Raw genomic sequence first — 17,805 nt, forward strand, 5'->3', positions numbered from 1 at the left:
AAGGAGTGCTTTGGAATTCCAGGGCAGGCCAGGCATCGTGTCCTTTCGTCTTCCAGCGACACACAGATCGGAGGAGAGCCTTTCATTTCCCTCTGTCACGTCAGACATGGGGCACTCGAGGCTCCAGGGCTAAGTGTCTGGTGGGGCACAGCCAGGGTGAAGCCCAGATGCTGTGAGCAACCAGCCCGCCCGCACACACTTCCCCGCGTGGACTTGGCTCCAGGTCAGTGCCTGGGGTGGGGGCCAGCTTTGTCACGGGTTCCTGGGCCCCCACCTGCTACTTTCTCACCCCAACAACTACATGGGAGCAGAACAGGTGCCGCCCCAGAGAGAGGGCGCTGGGCAGACCCGGAGGGGAGCAGCTCCAGCCCCCATTCTGACACCAGCACTGTGTCTTAGCTGGACAAGTTCTGCAGTTTCCAACTTTTTGTGGCCCCTTGTGATATTAGGACGAGCTATTTATTTTAGGTAAGAGTCAGTATGACTCTGGACATATTGTGCTAGAAGTAATTTGTTTAAATTATATGGGCTTCCCTGGTGGCGCAGTGGTTAAGAATCCGCCTGCCAATGCAGGGGACACGGGTTCGAGCCCTGGTCCAGGAAGATCCCACATGCCATGGAGCAACTAAGCCCGTGAGCCACAACTACTGAGCCTGCACTCTAGAGCCCACGAGCCACAACTACTGAGCCCATGTGCTGCATCTGCTGAAGCTCACACGCTCTAGAGCCTGTGCTCCGCAACAAGAGAAGCCTGCATTCTGCAATGAAGAGTAGCCCCGCACACCGCAACAAAGAGTAGCCCCCCTCGCCGCAACTAGAGAAAGCCCACGCGCAGCAATGAAGACCCAACACAGCCAAAAATAAGAAATAAATTAAAATAAATAAATTTTAAAAAATTATATTAAGAAAAATGACCAAAAAACAAAACAAAAAGGAAAAACGACCTTTTCCCATAGCTAAGACTAATGCTGGAAATTTCATACTTGAAATGTCTTAATCCTTTGAAGATGTGACACTTTTATTACATGATGTTTCCAGGCAGGTTCAAAGAGGGTGCATTTTCCTAAGTTAACAACAGAGCTGAAGAATCCTGATGCTTTACTGAGCAGCGTGGCTTTCTTCTGGGCTGTGAGGTTTTGTACATTTTCCTATAGTCATTCCCCTTCTTCATTCCCACCTTGGTCTTTAAAGCGTTTTCCCAAATGGGTTTCGCTGCAGTCTTTTGTGAAAAGAGAACTCTGCTACTCAGAATGATAATAATCCTGGCTCAACCGCAAGCCATCCCCTGCCTGCTGCAGCGGGGTCGGCCTGTGAGCAGAGAGCCCCACCCTGCCACCGCATGTCTGTGCCAGGCGTTGCTAGGGCGCTGGGGTGCCCGAGAGAATGGAGAGCACAGGGCTCCTCAGGCAGGGACTCGGGCCTGAGGGTCACAGGCAGGATGGTTCAGGCGGTAATGCGAGCGATGGGGAGCGGCAGACGAAGCTTTGCTGGCTTCCCTGCCACTCACCACCTGCTGTGCGGCCCGGTTCCTAACAGGCCAGGGTAACCAGCACAGCAGGGACTTCTCTGGTGGCTCAGTAGCTAAGACTGTGCTCCCAGTGCAGGGGGCCCAGGTTCAATCCCTGGTCAGGGAACTAGATCCCACATGCACGCCCCAACTAAGAGTTCACGTGCCACAACTAAGGAGCCCACGAGCTGCAACTAAGACCTGGCGCAACCAAATAAATAAAAATAAATATATTTTTTTAATTATTAAAAAAAAAAACCCAGCACACCATCCTTGGCGTTTAGGCCTGTTTAAGCTGAAATGTTTAAAGAAGCTTCCCACGAGGGAACCTGCTCCCTTCTCCTTCCCATCTCTGCCCATGTTTGGATGGAGCTTTGTCTGAGGCTCAGGGCAGCGGCACTCGGGACTTTGATCCAAGGCCTTATCGGCTGACAGCCATTTGCCTTCCCACGGCTCATCCACCTCTGCACCACACTCCGTGGCCCACCTATGGGCCTGTGGCTCTGGGCAGTGGCCAGTGAGTGCTCACAGCATTTACCCCATAGCATGCTGAGTGCAGATTAGGAGGGAAACAGGCCAGGGCTGCAAATAGGGTGACCACCCTGAGAGCTTTGTGTGGTTAATATCATGGCTACTCTAGTCAATATCTTTAGGTGTTTTTCCTAAAGTTTTTCTTCTTGGGAGATTTATCACATTTTTGGTGATTCTACCAAGGAATGTAAAGGGTTTCTGTAGAACCTTATCTTGCTGTTCAATTTAGAGATATGTGTTGAATGTCTCTATGTGGAAGGGCTGTGCCGGTCATGGCAAGGGGTGCCCAGGTGAGTCAGATGGCACTGGTTCAAAACCATTGGCTCCGAGAGACATGCCCTGGCACACATTTCCCCGCGCACCTGGCGTGGGCTTGGCATTCTGCAGGTGTTAGTCGATGCTTGGGTTGGTGGGAGGGATGGGTGTATATTTCTTCTTGGGTAGGACCATTTCTTGATCTAGGCAAGGAAGTCTCTGCCCTGATGAGTGTGAAAGAGACCTTGATCTGTAGCATTTCCTTTGAGGGCTGCGTGCATGTGTGTGTGTGTATTTGTTGTAAAAGAGAGCTCGAGTGAGAACCACGCCCACATTCACGTAGCTTCCCTTCTTTGTTTAGACTTCGGGAAGATGCATCAGCTCTAAGATCCGGCTGGGATGCCCAGATTGCTCAACATTCCAAGGAGATGATCTCCAAAGACCTTCAGGTTCAGTCGCTGCAGGAAGAAGAGTTGAAGCTGAAAGCACAGCTGGCCAGATGCCAGCAGGACATTGGAAGGTACCATGTCGTGGGGGAAGGGGATGAGGATGGGGCGGCGGGGTGGGTGGTCAGAGGAGGCCTTTCCCACAGAGCGCGGTTCTCGGTCTGCACCAGGGCTATAAAGGTGTGTGTGCCATTTGGTCCTGTGTCAGGAATCACCTCTGAGGTCTTTTGTCTGACTGTTAGTGTCTTTTCCTATCAGTTGGAATGAGCACTTGGCTAAAGATAATATTCTCTTTCTTGAGAAATCATTGAAATACAATACATGTACCAATTTTAACTGTACAATTGATGAATCTCGATAAATATGTACATAAATATGCAGTATAACCACTACTACAGTCAGGATATAAAACCCTTCCATTGCCCGAAGTCCCCTCACACTTTGGCACCTGCCGGGATGCTTTCTGTCACTGTGGGTTCTCTTGATCTGGAGTTTCATCTGCGTGGAATCCTACTGTTTGTAGTCTTTTGTGTCTGGTTTCTTTGGATATTGATTTGGATATTCAGGTTTTCTATTTTGTGTGTGTGTGTGGCTTTTGGTAATTTGTATCTTTCAATGAGTTTGTCCATTTCATCTAATTGTTGACTTTATTGGCATAAAATTGTTTATAGTATTTCTTTATTGTCCCTCTAATATGTGTAAAATCTGTAGCAGTGTCCTCTCTCCTTCTTTATACTGGTGACTTGTATTGTCTCTTTTTTTCTCCATCAGTCTAGCTAGAGATTTATCCATTCTACACATGTTTCCAAAGAGCCAGCGTTTGGTTTCATTGATTTTTCTCAATTGTTTTTCTGTTTTCAGTTTCACTGATACCTGCTCTTATCCTTATTATTGTCTTTCTTCTGTTTCCTTTGCTTTAATTTGATGTTCTTTTGATAGCCTCTAAGGCTTTCCCAACAAGGTCTCATCTGCCAGGAAGGCTGGTGGGTTTTTTATTTCAGACACTTCACTTTTCATTTCTCTCCTCATTGTGTGTGTGGTTGCCTTTAATCTCTGAACATATTTACAGTAGCTGTTTTAAAGTATTTTTCTGCTAATTACATCACCTCTGTTGAGGGTCTGTTTCTGTGGCAGCCAGGTCCCCCAAGTAAGTGGGTCTCACTCGGCTGGAATCAAGGTGTCGGCCGGGCTGCCCTGTCTTCTGAGGCTCGGGCTCCCCTTAGCAGCTCATCTAGGTTGTCGGCGGAGGTCAGTTCCAGCGGCTGTGGGTCTGATGTCTCTGTTTCCTTGCCGGCTGTCAGCCGGGGTTGTCCCGGCCACGTGGTCCTCTCAGCACGGCCAGCAGGAGAATCTCCCTGCAGTGGGCAGGACGGAGCCTTACTCGGTGTCCCCTGTAGAAGGTGTTACCATCCCGCCCTGGTCACAGCCCTGCCCACCGGGGGAGAGGCCTCCCAGCGATCTTCACCCTGCGTTGCTCTGTGTGGCTGACGAGAAGCCTCGTGCGGGTCCGGTTCACTCCCCCATGCTCTTTTCTTCCATCCCAGCCGGCGGTCTGTACCTTCCCCATGGCGTCTGAAGCCCCTCCTGTCCAGCACTCGGAAGCTTTCAGGCAGAAGGCGCACATCCCTCTCCAGCCATGGTGGATTTCCTCCTATTTCTGTGGTTATGTCCTCCTTCCATTCTGATTTCTCCCAACCCCCTGGTAGATGGACGCTGGGCTTCTGAGTTCTGTTTGACCTTTCAGCGCACTGTTGACTCTCCAGCTCTGTCTGCTCTGCCGTGAACCCTCTCGCGTTTCTCTAGTGCAGCCATTGTCTCGTTTGTCTGAGTTTGCTGGCTTTCCTTCTGTCTCCTCTTACTGAGTTTGACCTCCTCTCGCACAGTGCTGGGTTTCTCGGTATCGGGAGACCCAGCCGCCTGCTCCTCTCTGAACCTGGGCCTGTGCGAAGGTGTAAGCCAAGCCCGTGAACACGGCCGGCCTGGGGGCCCAGGAGGGGTGCCTCCCACCTCAGCTACGTCACAGCCCAAAGGGACCTCAGGAAAACGTTCAAGCTGGTGGTTTTCACCCCCGCAGGTACAGACAGCAGCTGTCTCTGGCAGCAGAGAGGGAGCAGAGCCTGGAGCGGGACAAGGTGCAGCTGGAGCTGGACTGGCAGCGCCGCTGCGAGGGTGTCGAGCGGGAGCAGCACCGGCGGGCTGAGGACTTGATTCAGGGCCTAACCGCGGCCAGAGACCAGGTCTCTGCTCCCCAGGGCTGTCCGACTTCTTTCTGCAGAAGGAAGGGCTGGGAACGTCCACTGAGGTGCCTGGAGCCCAGTGCGGGCCCTCACCGAGTTATCCTTTGCGTTTGAAAACACTCAGCCTCACTGAGCAGTTTGATTTATAACAACAGGACTTAAAGTGATAAGATGAGTCCCTGCCCGTAGCCTTTCTCTAACGGCCGGTGCAGCTGCCTCTGGAGCTGGATCAGCGCTTGCTGTGCTCTGCCGGCTCTGATGGCCACGTATTTCCTGGGGTTTCTCACCCCAGTGTCTGCCGTCTGCTTCTCAGCAGGATGGGGAGCTGGTCTGGACCCTGAAGGTGGCACTGCTTCCTTGTAATCCTCCCAGGATGAACTGAGTCTGTGTTCTCCCCAGGTTGCTGCCAAGCTGCAGGAGACAGAGCGGGTGCTGTGTGGCCAGGAGGTGGTGCTGAAGGCCGTGACCCGAGAGAGAGACCAGGCTGTGCAGGCGCTGCGGACACACGGGCTCCACCCTGAGGAGGAGGCGCAGGTGAGGGGCCACCCCCTGCTGAGCCTCCCCACTGGCTCTTCCTCCCAAGCCTCTTGGAGACACCCACTCCCCCAGCTAGAGGGAAAATATGCCAAATAGAACCAGCACTGGAGGCAGGTCTTTTCAGCCCTATTTCTTTTAAAATGACTGTTTGCACAAACAAGGGTGAGGCTGCCCTCAACCAGTTAATGGGAGTCTACACTCAATCTTTGTATCTTCAGCATCTGAAATATCAAGAAACCCCAAATTCAGATATTGCATCTTGGCAGACAGTAACACAAAGAACCAAGAGGTTGAAGCTTTATCCCAAAACACACTTCTTCACACGTGGTGAGTAAGCCATGCAACATGCGACGACGGCCGTCCCTCTCATAAAGCACAGACTTCCTTACTGCTTTGCACTGGCCAGAGCCTGATACTGACTATGGGATGCCTGCGGGTTGAATGGTGGCCCCAAAAGACATGTTCTGGTCTCAGCGCCTCAGGATGGGACCTTCCTTGGAAATAGAGTCTTTATGGATGGACTTAGTTAAGATGACATCACATGGGAGCAGGGTGGGCCTAACCCAATAGGACTGGTGTCCTTAGAAAAGAACACATGTGAAGACAGACACAGGAGGAAGGCCACGTGACGACAGAGGCAGAGAGCGGAGCCTTGTGTCTGCGGGCTGAGGGGTGCCAAGGACTAGCACCAGTAAAACCTGAAGCCAGAAGTGGCAGGATTTGACTCAGAGTTGCAGAGAGGGCATTTGCTTCCACTGAGGGGGACCCTTGGCGCATGCCTAGACTTTGGCATTACAGTGAACACAGCCCATGTCTTGCCTTGCCTCTTGCCTTGTCCCCCGTCCATCCAGGGCTCCAGAGGGAAGCCCTGTCACCGGGCTGCTAGGAAATCTGGGCAACCCACAAGGAGAAGTGCCTTCCAGAGCTGCACCAGCAGAGCTTAGCCCGAGCCTGGCTCAGACATGACCTTCCTGGTTCAATGGCCCATTGTTTCAGTAGTCTGATCTTTGTCCATTTGTGGAAGGTCACTTACCCGGTCGTCCAGGATAATGGAGCCACTGAAATCCTAAGGATGTTTCCAGGGGTGCTGGCCTCTTCCCACCTGTCCAGCTGTCCACCTGCAGAGGGAGGATGGATGTGGCCCAAGCTGCGTCTCCAGGCGTCCACCCGACCCTGCTTGTGCCTATGTGCGCTCAGCCAGACTGTCGGGAGTGCAGGTTGTAGCTCATGTGTCCTTGCTGGGAGGATTCGTGCTCACCGCGGGTGGAAGGTGGCCCTGGGGCCTCACTGCGACCTCTGTGGCTGGCACTTGCCCGCAGTTGGTGCTGGGTTGACCTAGCGTTCACCTGGTGGAGGTGGGCTCCTGCCAGCCATGCTATGTGGGCCGTGATTGTCCTCTCTGCACAGGTGACTGCGCAGCCCCCAATCTGGCCACCCTCAGAAACCTCAGAAGCTTCCGAAACACACCCCTCTGAGTCCCAGCAGGACCTACTAGGCCCGATGCCTTAGGGGTTGAGCTCCGAAAGGCAAATCTGTTAACAAGCCCCTGGGGAGATTCACCATCAGCCAGTGGTCAGGTTTGGAGCACCGGTGTTCCCAGGAGGAGAGGTGCGGCCGACCCCAGCCTCCAGAGTCACCTGTGGTCCTGGGGGCTCACAGCAGGTGGTCTCTGCATGGGTGCCTTCCCTAGGACACACAGAGAAAACAAATGCCTTTTTTTTTTTTATCAATGACCCCCCACCCCAATTTTTCTTTGTTGTATTTTCCCCCCAGGCTGGCAATTAAAAGAAGACATTTGTCTCCAAGCACCAGCTCGGCTGGTCAGGGAGGCCTCTCATGGCTGGTTGCCTTGTTAAGTAAACAGGGGCTTTAGAAATGGTCTAGGGGTCAGAAACAAGTTCCCCGCCCATCCCATGCTGAGTGGGGAGATGCACACCTTTGTCCTGTATGGAGGGGCCCGGCCATGGGACCCCAGAGACAAGGCGAGTGGGGCGCGGCATAGCAGCATCCCAGGCACCTGCGAATGTGAGCTGGCGTGGCGGTCTTGACAGAGATGTGGCTTCCAAGCCAGGACCCAGGGTGGGGCAGAATGCTGCACAAGTTCCTGGCTGACCCAATGGAATGAAGTTTTTTGAATCCCGCAGATAATAGCAAAACACCTGTGCTCCCCCCAGAGGGTCTTAATCCTGGGAACAGGTTAAGGATGTGACCACCTGGTAAAGCGGCAGGTGTGGGCGGGCAGCAGTTGGTGCTGAGTTCTGCAGGGGTGAGCCCTTGGCAAACACTAAGGTAGGAGCAGTGAGGGAATCTGTCATACACTGAAGTCAGAAATAGAGGCCGCCAGGGAGCAAGACACTGTGTTTCCTGGGGAGTGATGAGCCCATCACAGATTCCACTGTTCAGATGGACCAGCTCTAGGCTTTGGCCACATCTTCTCCCTCACTTGGTACAAGTTCCGAGCACGGAGCCTCAGCAGAGCCGTGGTGATCACCCCACGGAGACCAAGGCACCACTGTCGGGCAGGCACTACCAGAGCAGAGACGCAGCCACGGCCGCAGGGACAGAGGATTCGCCGTGCAACTGGGCTGCACTGCGGCTTTGAGGTGGATCCTGTTGTTCAGGACAAGGAAGCTGAGGACCTGAGAGGAGTGGTCCCTGCCCCACAGGTGGCAGAGGGAGAACGTGAGGAGCACCAGCCAGCTGCACACTCACGGCCCCGGCCACACTGCTGTCTGCCTGAGTGGGAGCAGCCTGAGGCTCTGCCACTTAGAAGGTGGGAAATGTCCCAGTGGGCACAGAGAGGGAGGCCGGGTGTTTGCAGCAGGAGCAGTGGGGCCAGAGCAGTGGCTGGAAGGAGACAGCAGGTGCATAGCGGAGCCAGTGGTGGCTTGAAAAGCTGGGAACTGTGGGTAACAGAAGAAATAGCTTCATTCTGAAAGTAAAAGTGATATGTGGCCACTGCAGAAATTTTACAATTTTAGTTCAGCACGTGTTCTCTGGAGTCAAGTGGGCCCAAGGTTCACCCCAGCTCAACTCCTCCTTGGCCGAACCTCTTGGGTCCCCCATGGTGCCTTAGTGGGAAGTTGGTGACAGCGTGTGTCATGTGCTTGCTCAATGCCAGGGCTGAGTGTCGTGGCCAGGTCAAACCCGTGGAGGCCATGTGCGTGTCTGTCATCAGCATGTGGCTGTGTGTGGTCGGGTGGACCCCGAGAGCTCACGTCTCTGTTTCCTCATCTGTGTGAGGGGTACCCCTGGGAAGGCTTGGCCCACTGCGGGTGGATGTGAGCTCTGCAGATGTGAGCCGGCATCGCTTGGAACAGAGAAGAAAACATATCGTGTCTGTCCGACGCTCAGATGTTTTAGTGTATTTCCTTCCAGCCACCTGTATCTCCATATCTCATGTATGTTCCTATGCCCATACTGGGTTCATATAGCTCAGGTCATGCTATATAACGTTAATTCTTTTTTAAAGTTTCCATAAATATTTCTCACGTCATTAAAATTCTTTAAAAATGCAGGACTTCCCTGGTGGCGCAGTGGTTAAGAATCCGCCTGCCAATGCAGGGAACACGGGTTTGAGCCCTGGTCCAGGAAGATCCCACATGTCACGCAGCAGCTAAGCCTGTGCGCCACAACTACTGAACCTGCATTCTAGAGTCGTGAGCCACAACTACTGAGCCCACGCACCACAACTACTGAAGCCTGCGCGCTTAGAGCCCACGCGCCACAACTTCTGAAGCCCGCGTGCTCTAGGGCCTGTGTGCTGCAACTACTGAGCCCACGTGCTGCAGCTACTGAAGCCCACGACCCTAGAGCTCATGCTCTACAACAAGAGAAGCCACTGCAATGAGAAGCCCACACACCACGACAAAGAGTAGCCGCCACTCGCCACAACTAGAGGAAGCCTGCATGCAGCAGCAAAGACCCAACGCAGCCAGAAAGAATAAATAAAAAATAAAATGCTTAAAAAATGCAACTTAAATGGTTTTATACTTTATTGTATGACCATGCCATGGTTTACTTCATCATTCTCTCACTAATGGCCATTGGGATCATTTGCACAGATTCTTGTAATGCTGCATGGGCATGTTTGTGCATCTCTGAACTTGTTAGAAGCTCGCGTTGTGTTCACATAGTCTTGTTCTTTCTCAGCAGGACTGGTCAAAGGTCCTCGCAAGCCCGGCTGGTTTGCTTTGCTGGTAAGCAGGATCCAGCAACCAGTCGGAAAGTCAGAAAGTCTCAGGATGGGATCTGGGCCTTGAGTGGGGAGTGAGCGTGTGCTGCTTCCTAGGGGAGGACCTTCCTTCCTGCCTGTTTGGAGGTTAGTGTGCTGATGGGGCAGCCGTGGAGGAGAGGAGCCTGGTGCTTTCTGCAAGCAAACATCCACAGAGGGCTGGGTTGTGCTGGGCCCAGACACAGAGAACTAGGCAAGCCACAGGCTCCCTTCCTCTGTTCCCTCCTCTCTGGCACCCAGTTCTGTACAGGCAGTGTCTGAAGACAGTGGTTTCATAGAATTTGTCTGGTGTTTTAGTTGTTTACAGCCAGAGGGCAAGTCCTGTAGCAGCAAATCCCTCATGGTCAAAGGCAGTCTCTCTTGCCATCATTTTCAAAGGAGATTTTTTTTTTTTTTTTTTTTTTTTTTTTGCGGTACGCGGGCCTCTCACTGTTGTGGCCTCTCCCATTGCTGAGCACAGGCTCCGGACACGCAGGCTCAGCGGCCATGGCTCACGGGCCTAGCTGCTCCACAGCATGTGGGATCTTCCCGGACCGGGGCACGAACCCGTGTCCCCTGCATCGGCAGGCGAACTCTCAACCACTGCGCCACCAGGGAAGCCCTCGAAGGAGATTTTTACTCAGAGTGACAGGTTTTTTTTTCTTTCTGCATATAGTTCCATTGTCTTCTAGATTTCGTTGGTTCTCATGAGAAGTTGTCAGTTTCTTGTATTTGTTCTTCTGCAGGAACATAATGCGTCTTTTTTTTCCTCTGGTCGCTTTTAAGAGATTTTCTTTATCATTGTTTTTTAGCAATTTGACCATGATGTGCTGTTTGGTGTGACTTTTTGTGTGTTTATCTTGCTTCAGGTTTCTTGAACTTCTTGGATCTGTGGACTTACGTTTTCATCAAATTGGAAATTTTTTTGCCAACAAGTTCTGAATCCTTTTCTGTCCCCCTCAATGATCTGGGTTAGTGAGTGTCTGCTTCACATTATTCCGTGGTCACTAGAGCTCTGTTGTTATTTGTTCTTTTTGGCCTCTTCCACTCTGTGCTTGAGTTTGAATACTTTCAACTGCTCTGTGTTTATGTTCCCTCATCTTTTCTCCTGTAGTGTCTGATCTGCTCTTAATCCCGTCCTAGCCAGTGAATTTTTCCTTCAGACAGTATATTTTCCATTTCTGTAGATGCTATTTGGTTCTTTTTTGATATCCTCCATTTCTCTTTTTATGTTCATGTTTTTCTTTAAATCCTGGAGTATATTTATGGGAACTGCTTTAAAGTCCTTGACTGCCACTTAGCATGATATCTTCATGGTCCTTCCATGTTGTAGCATGTGTCAGAACATTGTTCCTTTTTCTGGCTGAGTAATGTTTCACAGTGTTACCCTTTGCTTATCCATCATCTGTTGGTAGACATTTGAGTATTTCCATTTTGGCTACTATGAATAATGCTGCTCCAAACATGTGTACAGGTTTCTGTGTGTATGTATGTTTTCAGTTCTCTTAGGTCTATACCTCGGAGTGGAATTGCTGGGTCATATAATAGCTCTGTGTTTACTTTGTTGAGGAACAGCCAGACTGTTTTCCACAGCAGCTGTACCATTTTACATTTACAAGCCACTGCATACCTTTACCTTTTACAGTGCATAAGGATTCCATTTTCTCCACATCCTCAGCAACACTTGTTATCGTCTTTTTTATAACTGCCACTCTAATGGGTGAATGATGGGCTTCTGACTAAAAAGGAAGGGTCCCCAAATTTCTCAATAAAAGTTATCTTTGAAAAATAGTGGTCTTGTCTTTACGAAACACAGAAGAAAAAGTTTTTTCATACTTCTGTCAACATTACCCACCTCCAGGACAGATGACGGGGAGCAGGGACAGGGGGCAGGTGGACGCAGATGCAGCCGGCCTCAGTGCACAAGGGAATCATTGGTCCTTGGCTGTAACCATTTTCTTTTCTTTCTTTCTTTCTTTTTTTTTTTTTCCCGTATTTGACAGATGCTTGTAAGGCATCAAGAAGAAGAAATAAGTAAAAGTTTTCCATCTACTGTGATCCAGCAGCTACAAGAACAGAACACAAGCTTGCGAAATGTTATTGCACAAATGAGGAAAGAAATGGAAACTCTAAGTGATCAGATTCTTCCTTCTGCCCAGTTAGGAGGGGAGACCTCACAAACAAACCAGCCTGACCCAAAGGCAGCCGCTGATTCAGCTGTACCTGGTGAGTGAGGGGGAGAGGGAGAGAGGGAGGATGAGGAGCCATCTCTACTGGGTCCACAATAGGCTTCACTTGGAGTCTTACAAGTGAACATCCCCTTTGATAGATTACTTCAAAGTATGGCAGCTGCTTTTCCTCCAAGGGAAGGGTCTTAAGTCAAATATTTTATATACAATAAAAACTTTTTATTCGTAAGTGGAGGGAAAAGTGAAGGATACACACTTGACACACTTAAAAACCAGAGCCAGACTTGGACCAGGGGCTCGGTTGGCATTGTGCTCTCCTGGAGTGGGCAGGTGGGGCTAGAGGAGCAGACCCTTCCTCAGGGGAGCATCCAAGCCCCAAAGGTCACCCAGCCCCATGCTATTTGGAGCAGGGTCTCGAGGTGTGGTGAGTGGAGGGGCAGTGCCTGAGACGGCTGCACTCAGGATGAGATGGTTGTGTCAGTGCGTCAAGGAGGGTGTGTGTTTGCTCCTGACCCTGGGGCCCCCTCGGAGAGCATGGCGAGCTGGTCTCTGGAGGGGAGGCTATCACACAGACAGCATGGGACAGTCATGAGGGTCGGGCAGGGGAGGGCGAGGGTGGTAGATAAAGGGTGAGAGTGTAAACGTATGTGCCTGTGTGTTTACTGGGTTTTTTGGAAGATTATGTTCTGGCCCTTGAAGCAGAAATGCGAACTCTAAAGCATAAATTGAAAACATTGGAGGAACAACTAGAAGATGTGTTAGATCCTTCTAAGACGACCTCGTCCTGTGCTGGTGTTCAACCCAGTGTCCTGGCCTCCACAGACACCACCGGTGAGAATCCTTGTGTCGTGTCGTGTGCTCTGTCCACTGACTGTCTAGTAACACAGCCCGAGGAGCTGTTACAAACGTGCCATCCCAGGAGCCCCTTGTCCTCCTGAGCCAGCCACTGTCCTGACTCCTTACCCTGTGGCTGAGTTTTCATATAAGTGGAATTATACGTGTGTACTCTTGTCTGGCTTCTTTTGAGCTGCAGTATGTTTTGGTTGATGGTCAGACTGTCTCCAGACTATTCACACCATTTCCTCTCCCAATAGCAGTCATGAGAGCCGTTGCTCTGGTTCCTGCTGACACAGCACAGTTGGCCATCTCCTGTACAATATATCCTTGAATCTTATTTATTTTATACATAATAGTTTGTACTTCTTAATCCCCTGCCCCTATCTTGCCCCTTCCCCCTTCCCTCTCCCCACTGGTAACTACTAGTTTGTTCTCTGTATCTGTTTCTTTTTTTGTTATATTCACTAGTTTGTTGTATTTTTTAGATTCTACGTATAAGTGTTATACAGTATTTGTCTTTTTCTGTCTGACTTCTTTCACTTAGCATAATGCCCTCCTGGTCCATCCATGTTGTTGCAAATGGCAAAATTTCATTCTATGACCAAGGAGGCAAGAATAGACAATGGAGAAAGGACAGCCTCTTCAATAAGTGGTGCTGGGAAAACTGGACGGCTACATGTAAAAGAATGAAATTAGAACACTCCCTAACACCGTATACAGCAATAAACTCAAAATGGATTAGAGACCTAAATGTGAGACCAGAAATCATAAAAGTCCTAGAAGAAGACATAGGCAGAACACCCTGCCATAAATCTTAGCAATATTTTTTTGGATCCATCTCCTGAGGCATCGGAAGGTCTTAATTTAAGACAAACTTATCCGTCAGTCTGTTCCTCTGTGGTTGGTCCAGGATCACAGGCTTGTTCTAGTCTCCACTTTCATTACTCTTAACTTCCTTTTCTGACAACGAGAAGCCTGGCTCCCGACCTCCTCAGTACATTACTTCTTCTATCCAGTTCCTGGGTGTGAGCAGCCTCCCTAGCATGGAGGCCTTTCCCCACATGGAGGCCCCACCCTTGTACCCAGGCCCTCCCGGGCTCTGACAGCCAAACCAGGCTGCCCTCCACCCTGACACCGTCGCCTGCTGGGCCGCCAGCCCCCAGGCAGATCGCCCACAGAGAGTAACCTCCTGCCACCGCCCATCTGATCGTTTATGGGTCCATTGTTCAGGAAGGAAAGGAAGGGGCAGGCAGCACACTACCCACCTAGTCATCTTGTCCCAAATAGTGGACGTTTTATTTTTGTCTTTTCCAGTGCTGATAGCTTTTACTTTTTTCTCTTGTATTACTTCCCCTGAGTGGAATCTCTAGTATGATGTTGATCATAGCTGGCTTTCTTCCTGATCCCAGAGAAAAACTTTCAACACTTTAAAGTTTAATATTTACTTTTTAAAAATCAGATTAAGAAGGTTTCTTCCTAGTCCTATTGTAATACAAATCTGTATTTTTTTGTCATGATTCTATCAGTTTTTGCTTAGTGTATTTTGAAGCTTTGTTGTTCAATGTATATACGTTTATGTTTTCTTGGTGAATTCACCTGTATATCATTATGTGCTGTTCCTCTTCATCCTGGTAATTTTCTTTCCTCTCAAGTCTACTGTCTGATGCTAATTCAGCCAGTACAGTTTTCTTCTTCTTCTTCTTTTTTTTTTTTCTTTTGGCCATGCTGCATAGCATGTGGGATCTTAGTTCCCTGACCAAGGATAGAACCCTAGCCCCCTGCATTGGAAGCACAGAGTCTTAACCACTGGACCGCCAGGGAAGTCCCAGTCCTGCTTTCTTCTGATTGGCGCTTGCATGTATATCTTTATTGTCCATTTTCTTTTTTTTTTTAATATTTATTTGTTTATTTGGTTGTGCCAGGTCTTAATTGCGGCATGCATGTGGGATCTAGTTCCCTGACCAGGGATTGAACCTAGGCCCCCTGCACTGGGAGCGCAGAGCCTTATCCACTGCACCACCAGGGAAGTCCCTGTCCATTTTCTTTTAACCCACCTCCATCATTGCATTTGAAGTGAATTTCTTGTAGGCAGCATGTAGCTAGGCAGTTTTGAAATCCATCTTGTGATACTTTAGCCGATGGGTTTAGAGTGTTTGCACTTGTTTTAATTGTTGCTGTGTCGGGAGCCAAGCCTGCCATTTCACATTTGTTTTCTATCCGTCGGTTTCCTCTTTCCTGCCTCCACTGGGTTACTTGAACATTTTTTAGTGTTCCACTTTAATCTAGCTTTTCAGTGAATCTCTTTGGGTACTTTTTCTAGTGTTTGCTCTAGGGATTTCAATATCCTTACTTACCACAGTCAACTCATGTCAACACTGCAATTTCAAGTGGAATGTGGGGATCTTACCACCAGTCAGGCCCCATCACCCCCTTTATTGTCGCAAATACCACCCCTCTGTACATCGAGAGCCACATCAGACAGGATCCTCATTTTTGCTTTCAACTGTCAAACGTAATTTTAAAAACTCAGGAGGAAAGGTATGGTCCGTTCTTTTCCCGTATCCTTCCCCTTTCCATGACTCTTGATTCCAGGTTCCTTCTCTCTGAAGCACTTCCTTCAGCAGTTCCTTTACAGCAAAACTGCTGGTGACAAACTCTTGGTTTTTCTTCATCTGAGATGTCTTTATCTCACCTTCATCCCTGAAGAGTATATTCACTGGTATAAAAGTATGAGTTGACAGTTCTTTGCTTTCAGAACTTAAAATATACCATTTTCTTCTGGTGAGAAATCAGATGATCATTTCTGATGAGCAGTCCATTTCCTGTGAATCATTTCCCTCTGCCTGCTTTCAGAGTTTGTCTTTAGTTTCAGAAATCTGATTATGATGGTCTGTGCATAGATTTCCTTGGCTTATCCTTTTGACATTGAATCTGAAGGTGTGTCTTTTGCCAAATTTGAGAAGTTTTCAACCATTATTTCTTCAAGTATTTTTTTCAGCTCCACACTGTTTTTCCCTTTTGGGACTCCAATGGCAAGAGTGTTAGATCTTTTGTTATTCTCCCACAGGTCACTGAGGCTCTGTCTGTCTGTCTGTTTCCAATCTGTTTTCTCTATTGTTCAGATTGGAGAATTTCTATTATATCTTCAAGTTCACCAGTTCTTTCTTCTGTTGTCTCCATTCTCCTCTCAAGCCCATACAGTGAGATTTTTATTATGGTTTCAGTTCTGAAATTTCCATTTTGTTTTTCTTTGTATTTTTTATCCCTTTGCTGAAACTTCCAATATTCATTTGTTTTATTTAATTTTTTTTTTTTTTTTTGCGGTACGCGGGCCTTTCACTGTTGTGGCCTCTCCCGTTGTGGAACACAGGCTCTGGATGCGCAGGCCCAGCGGCCATGGCTCACGGGCCCAGCCGCTCTGCAGCATGTGGGATCCTCCCGGACCGGGGCACGAACCCGTGTCCCCTGCATCGGCAGGCGGACTCTCAACCACTGCGCCACCAGGGAAGCCCAATATTCATTTGTTTTGAGAGCATATCAGATTGCCTGTTGGAGTCGCTTTAATCTGTCATCTTGTTGTCTTTTTCCATTCAAGGTGAGATTTTCCTTGTTGATATAATGAGTAATTTTGGATTCTGTCATGTACATTTTGAGTGTCATGTCATGAAATCCTGATTGTCATTGAGTCTGTTTTAATTCTGCTTCTGTTTTACCAGCAGCCGTGCAGGTCTCCCTTTTCCTGGGCCTTGGTTCCTGGTCTTAGCTCAGTGGTGTCTCTGAGTTGTGGCTGCTCCAGCACCAAAGTTGGGAAATACAGGAAGGGAAAAACTCCAGGAACTCACTGTCAGTCATCCTTTGATTCCCAAGATCCCCAGCCTCTCTGCCTGCTTTTCCTCCCTGTTCAGAATCTCCTCATCTGGCTTGGTGTGTGGTGTCCAGGGCTCTCAGCTGTAATCAGGGAGAGGAGTGGGGTGGAATGCACACACTCATTTTGTTCAGAATGAGAAGTTTAAATTGGTCTTTGAATGTTAAACCAACCCTGCATTTCTGGAATAAACTCAACATGTGATATATTCTTTTGCTAATATTTTATTGAGAATTATCACATTTATGTTATGGGTAAGACTGGCCTATAATTTTCCTTCCTCTTGATGTTCACGTCAGGTTTTGGAATCAGGATTATTCTGGCCTCGTAAATAAGTTGGAATATGTTCACTATCTCTCTGTTTTGTGAAAAAGTTTATATTAGACTTATGTTAATTTTTCCTTAACCAGTTGATAGACTTCAACTTTGAAACCACCTGGGCATAGAGTTTTCCTTGTGGGAAAGTTTTAAATTTTTAGTTCAGTTTTTTTTCACAGTTAAAGGACTATCTAGATTTTCCTTTTTCTGTGTCATTTTTTGATGTTATAATTTGCTAGAAAATTGTCTATTTCATTTAGATATTCAAAAATTTGGCATAAAGTTGCTTTTGGGAGTGTATTCTCCACACGTTTTCACAGCCCCCAGGATCTAAAGTAACAGCCTTTCCATTTGCTATATTGTCTCTGTCCGTTTTTCCTGCTTAATCTCACCAGGGATTTAACTTTTTCAAAGAACCTCCTCTGGTCTTGTTCACCCTCGATTGCACGTTGTTTTCTGTTTCCTCAGCATCTAATACTGACTTTGTTCTGTCCTTCCTTCTACTTTATTTGCTTTTTTTCCCTCATTTTTGAAATGGATGTTCAGTTCATTTATCTTTCATCCTTCTTTTCTAAAATAAGCTTGTATGGCTATAAATACTTTTGAAAGGACAGCATTAGATGCATTCCTTAAGTTTTGATAATCAGTGCTTTTATGATAATTCAGTTCAAAGTAATTTCTAATGTCCATTGTGATTTCTTCTTTGACCTGTGGATTCGTGGACATTTTCTTAATTCCCAGCCAAACGACTAGGAGGCTACGCAGGTTGGCCTCTACCAGACACTAGCTGGTAAGGTTGGATTTTTTTCTCCACGAAGGCTCCTGCTTTCTTGGCATAAGGATTGTTCTTCATGTGCAGCTCATCTCAGT

General features: G+C 48.5%; 1 protein-coding gene across 1 annotated transcript in view; it reads left to right on the forward strand.

The window, feature by feature from the left end:
* Nucleotides 1-17,805, forward strand: part of CCDC57 (coiled-coil domain containing 57) — a 110,505-nt gene that overhangs the window by 30,946 nt on the left and 61,754 nt on the right. The window contains exons 8-12 of the mRNA XM_082602995.1: nucleotides 2,655-2,813; nucleotides 4,814-4,976; nucleotides 5,376-5,510; nucleotides 11,730-11,952; nucleotides 12,594-12,746. Of these exons, the coding sequence (XP_082459121.1) occupies nucleotides 2,655-2,813; nucleotides 4,814-4,976; nucleotides 5,376-5,510; nucleotides 11,730-11,952; nucleotides 12,594-12,746 (833 nt within the window). The remainder of the gene's footprint in view (nucleotides 1-2,654; nucleotides 2,814-4,813; nucleotides 4,977-5,375; nucleotides 5,511-11,729; nucleotides 11,953-12,593; nucleotides 12,747-17,805) is intronic.

This window comes from Mesoplodon mirus, assembly GCF_964341445.2.
Source record: "Mesoplodon mirus genome assembly, chromosome: 18".
NCBI lineage: Eukaryota > Metazoa > Chordata > Mammalia > Artiodactyla > Ziphiidae > Mesoplodon > Mesoplodon mirus.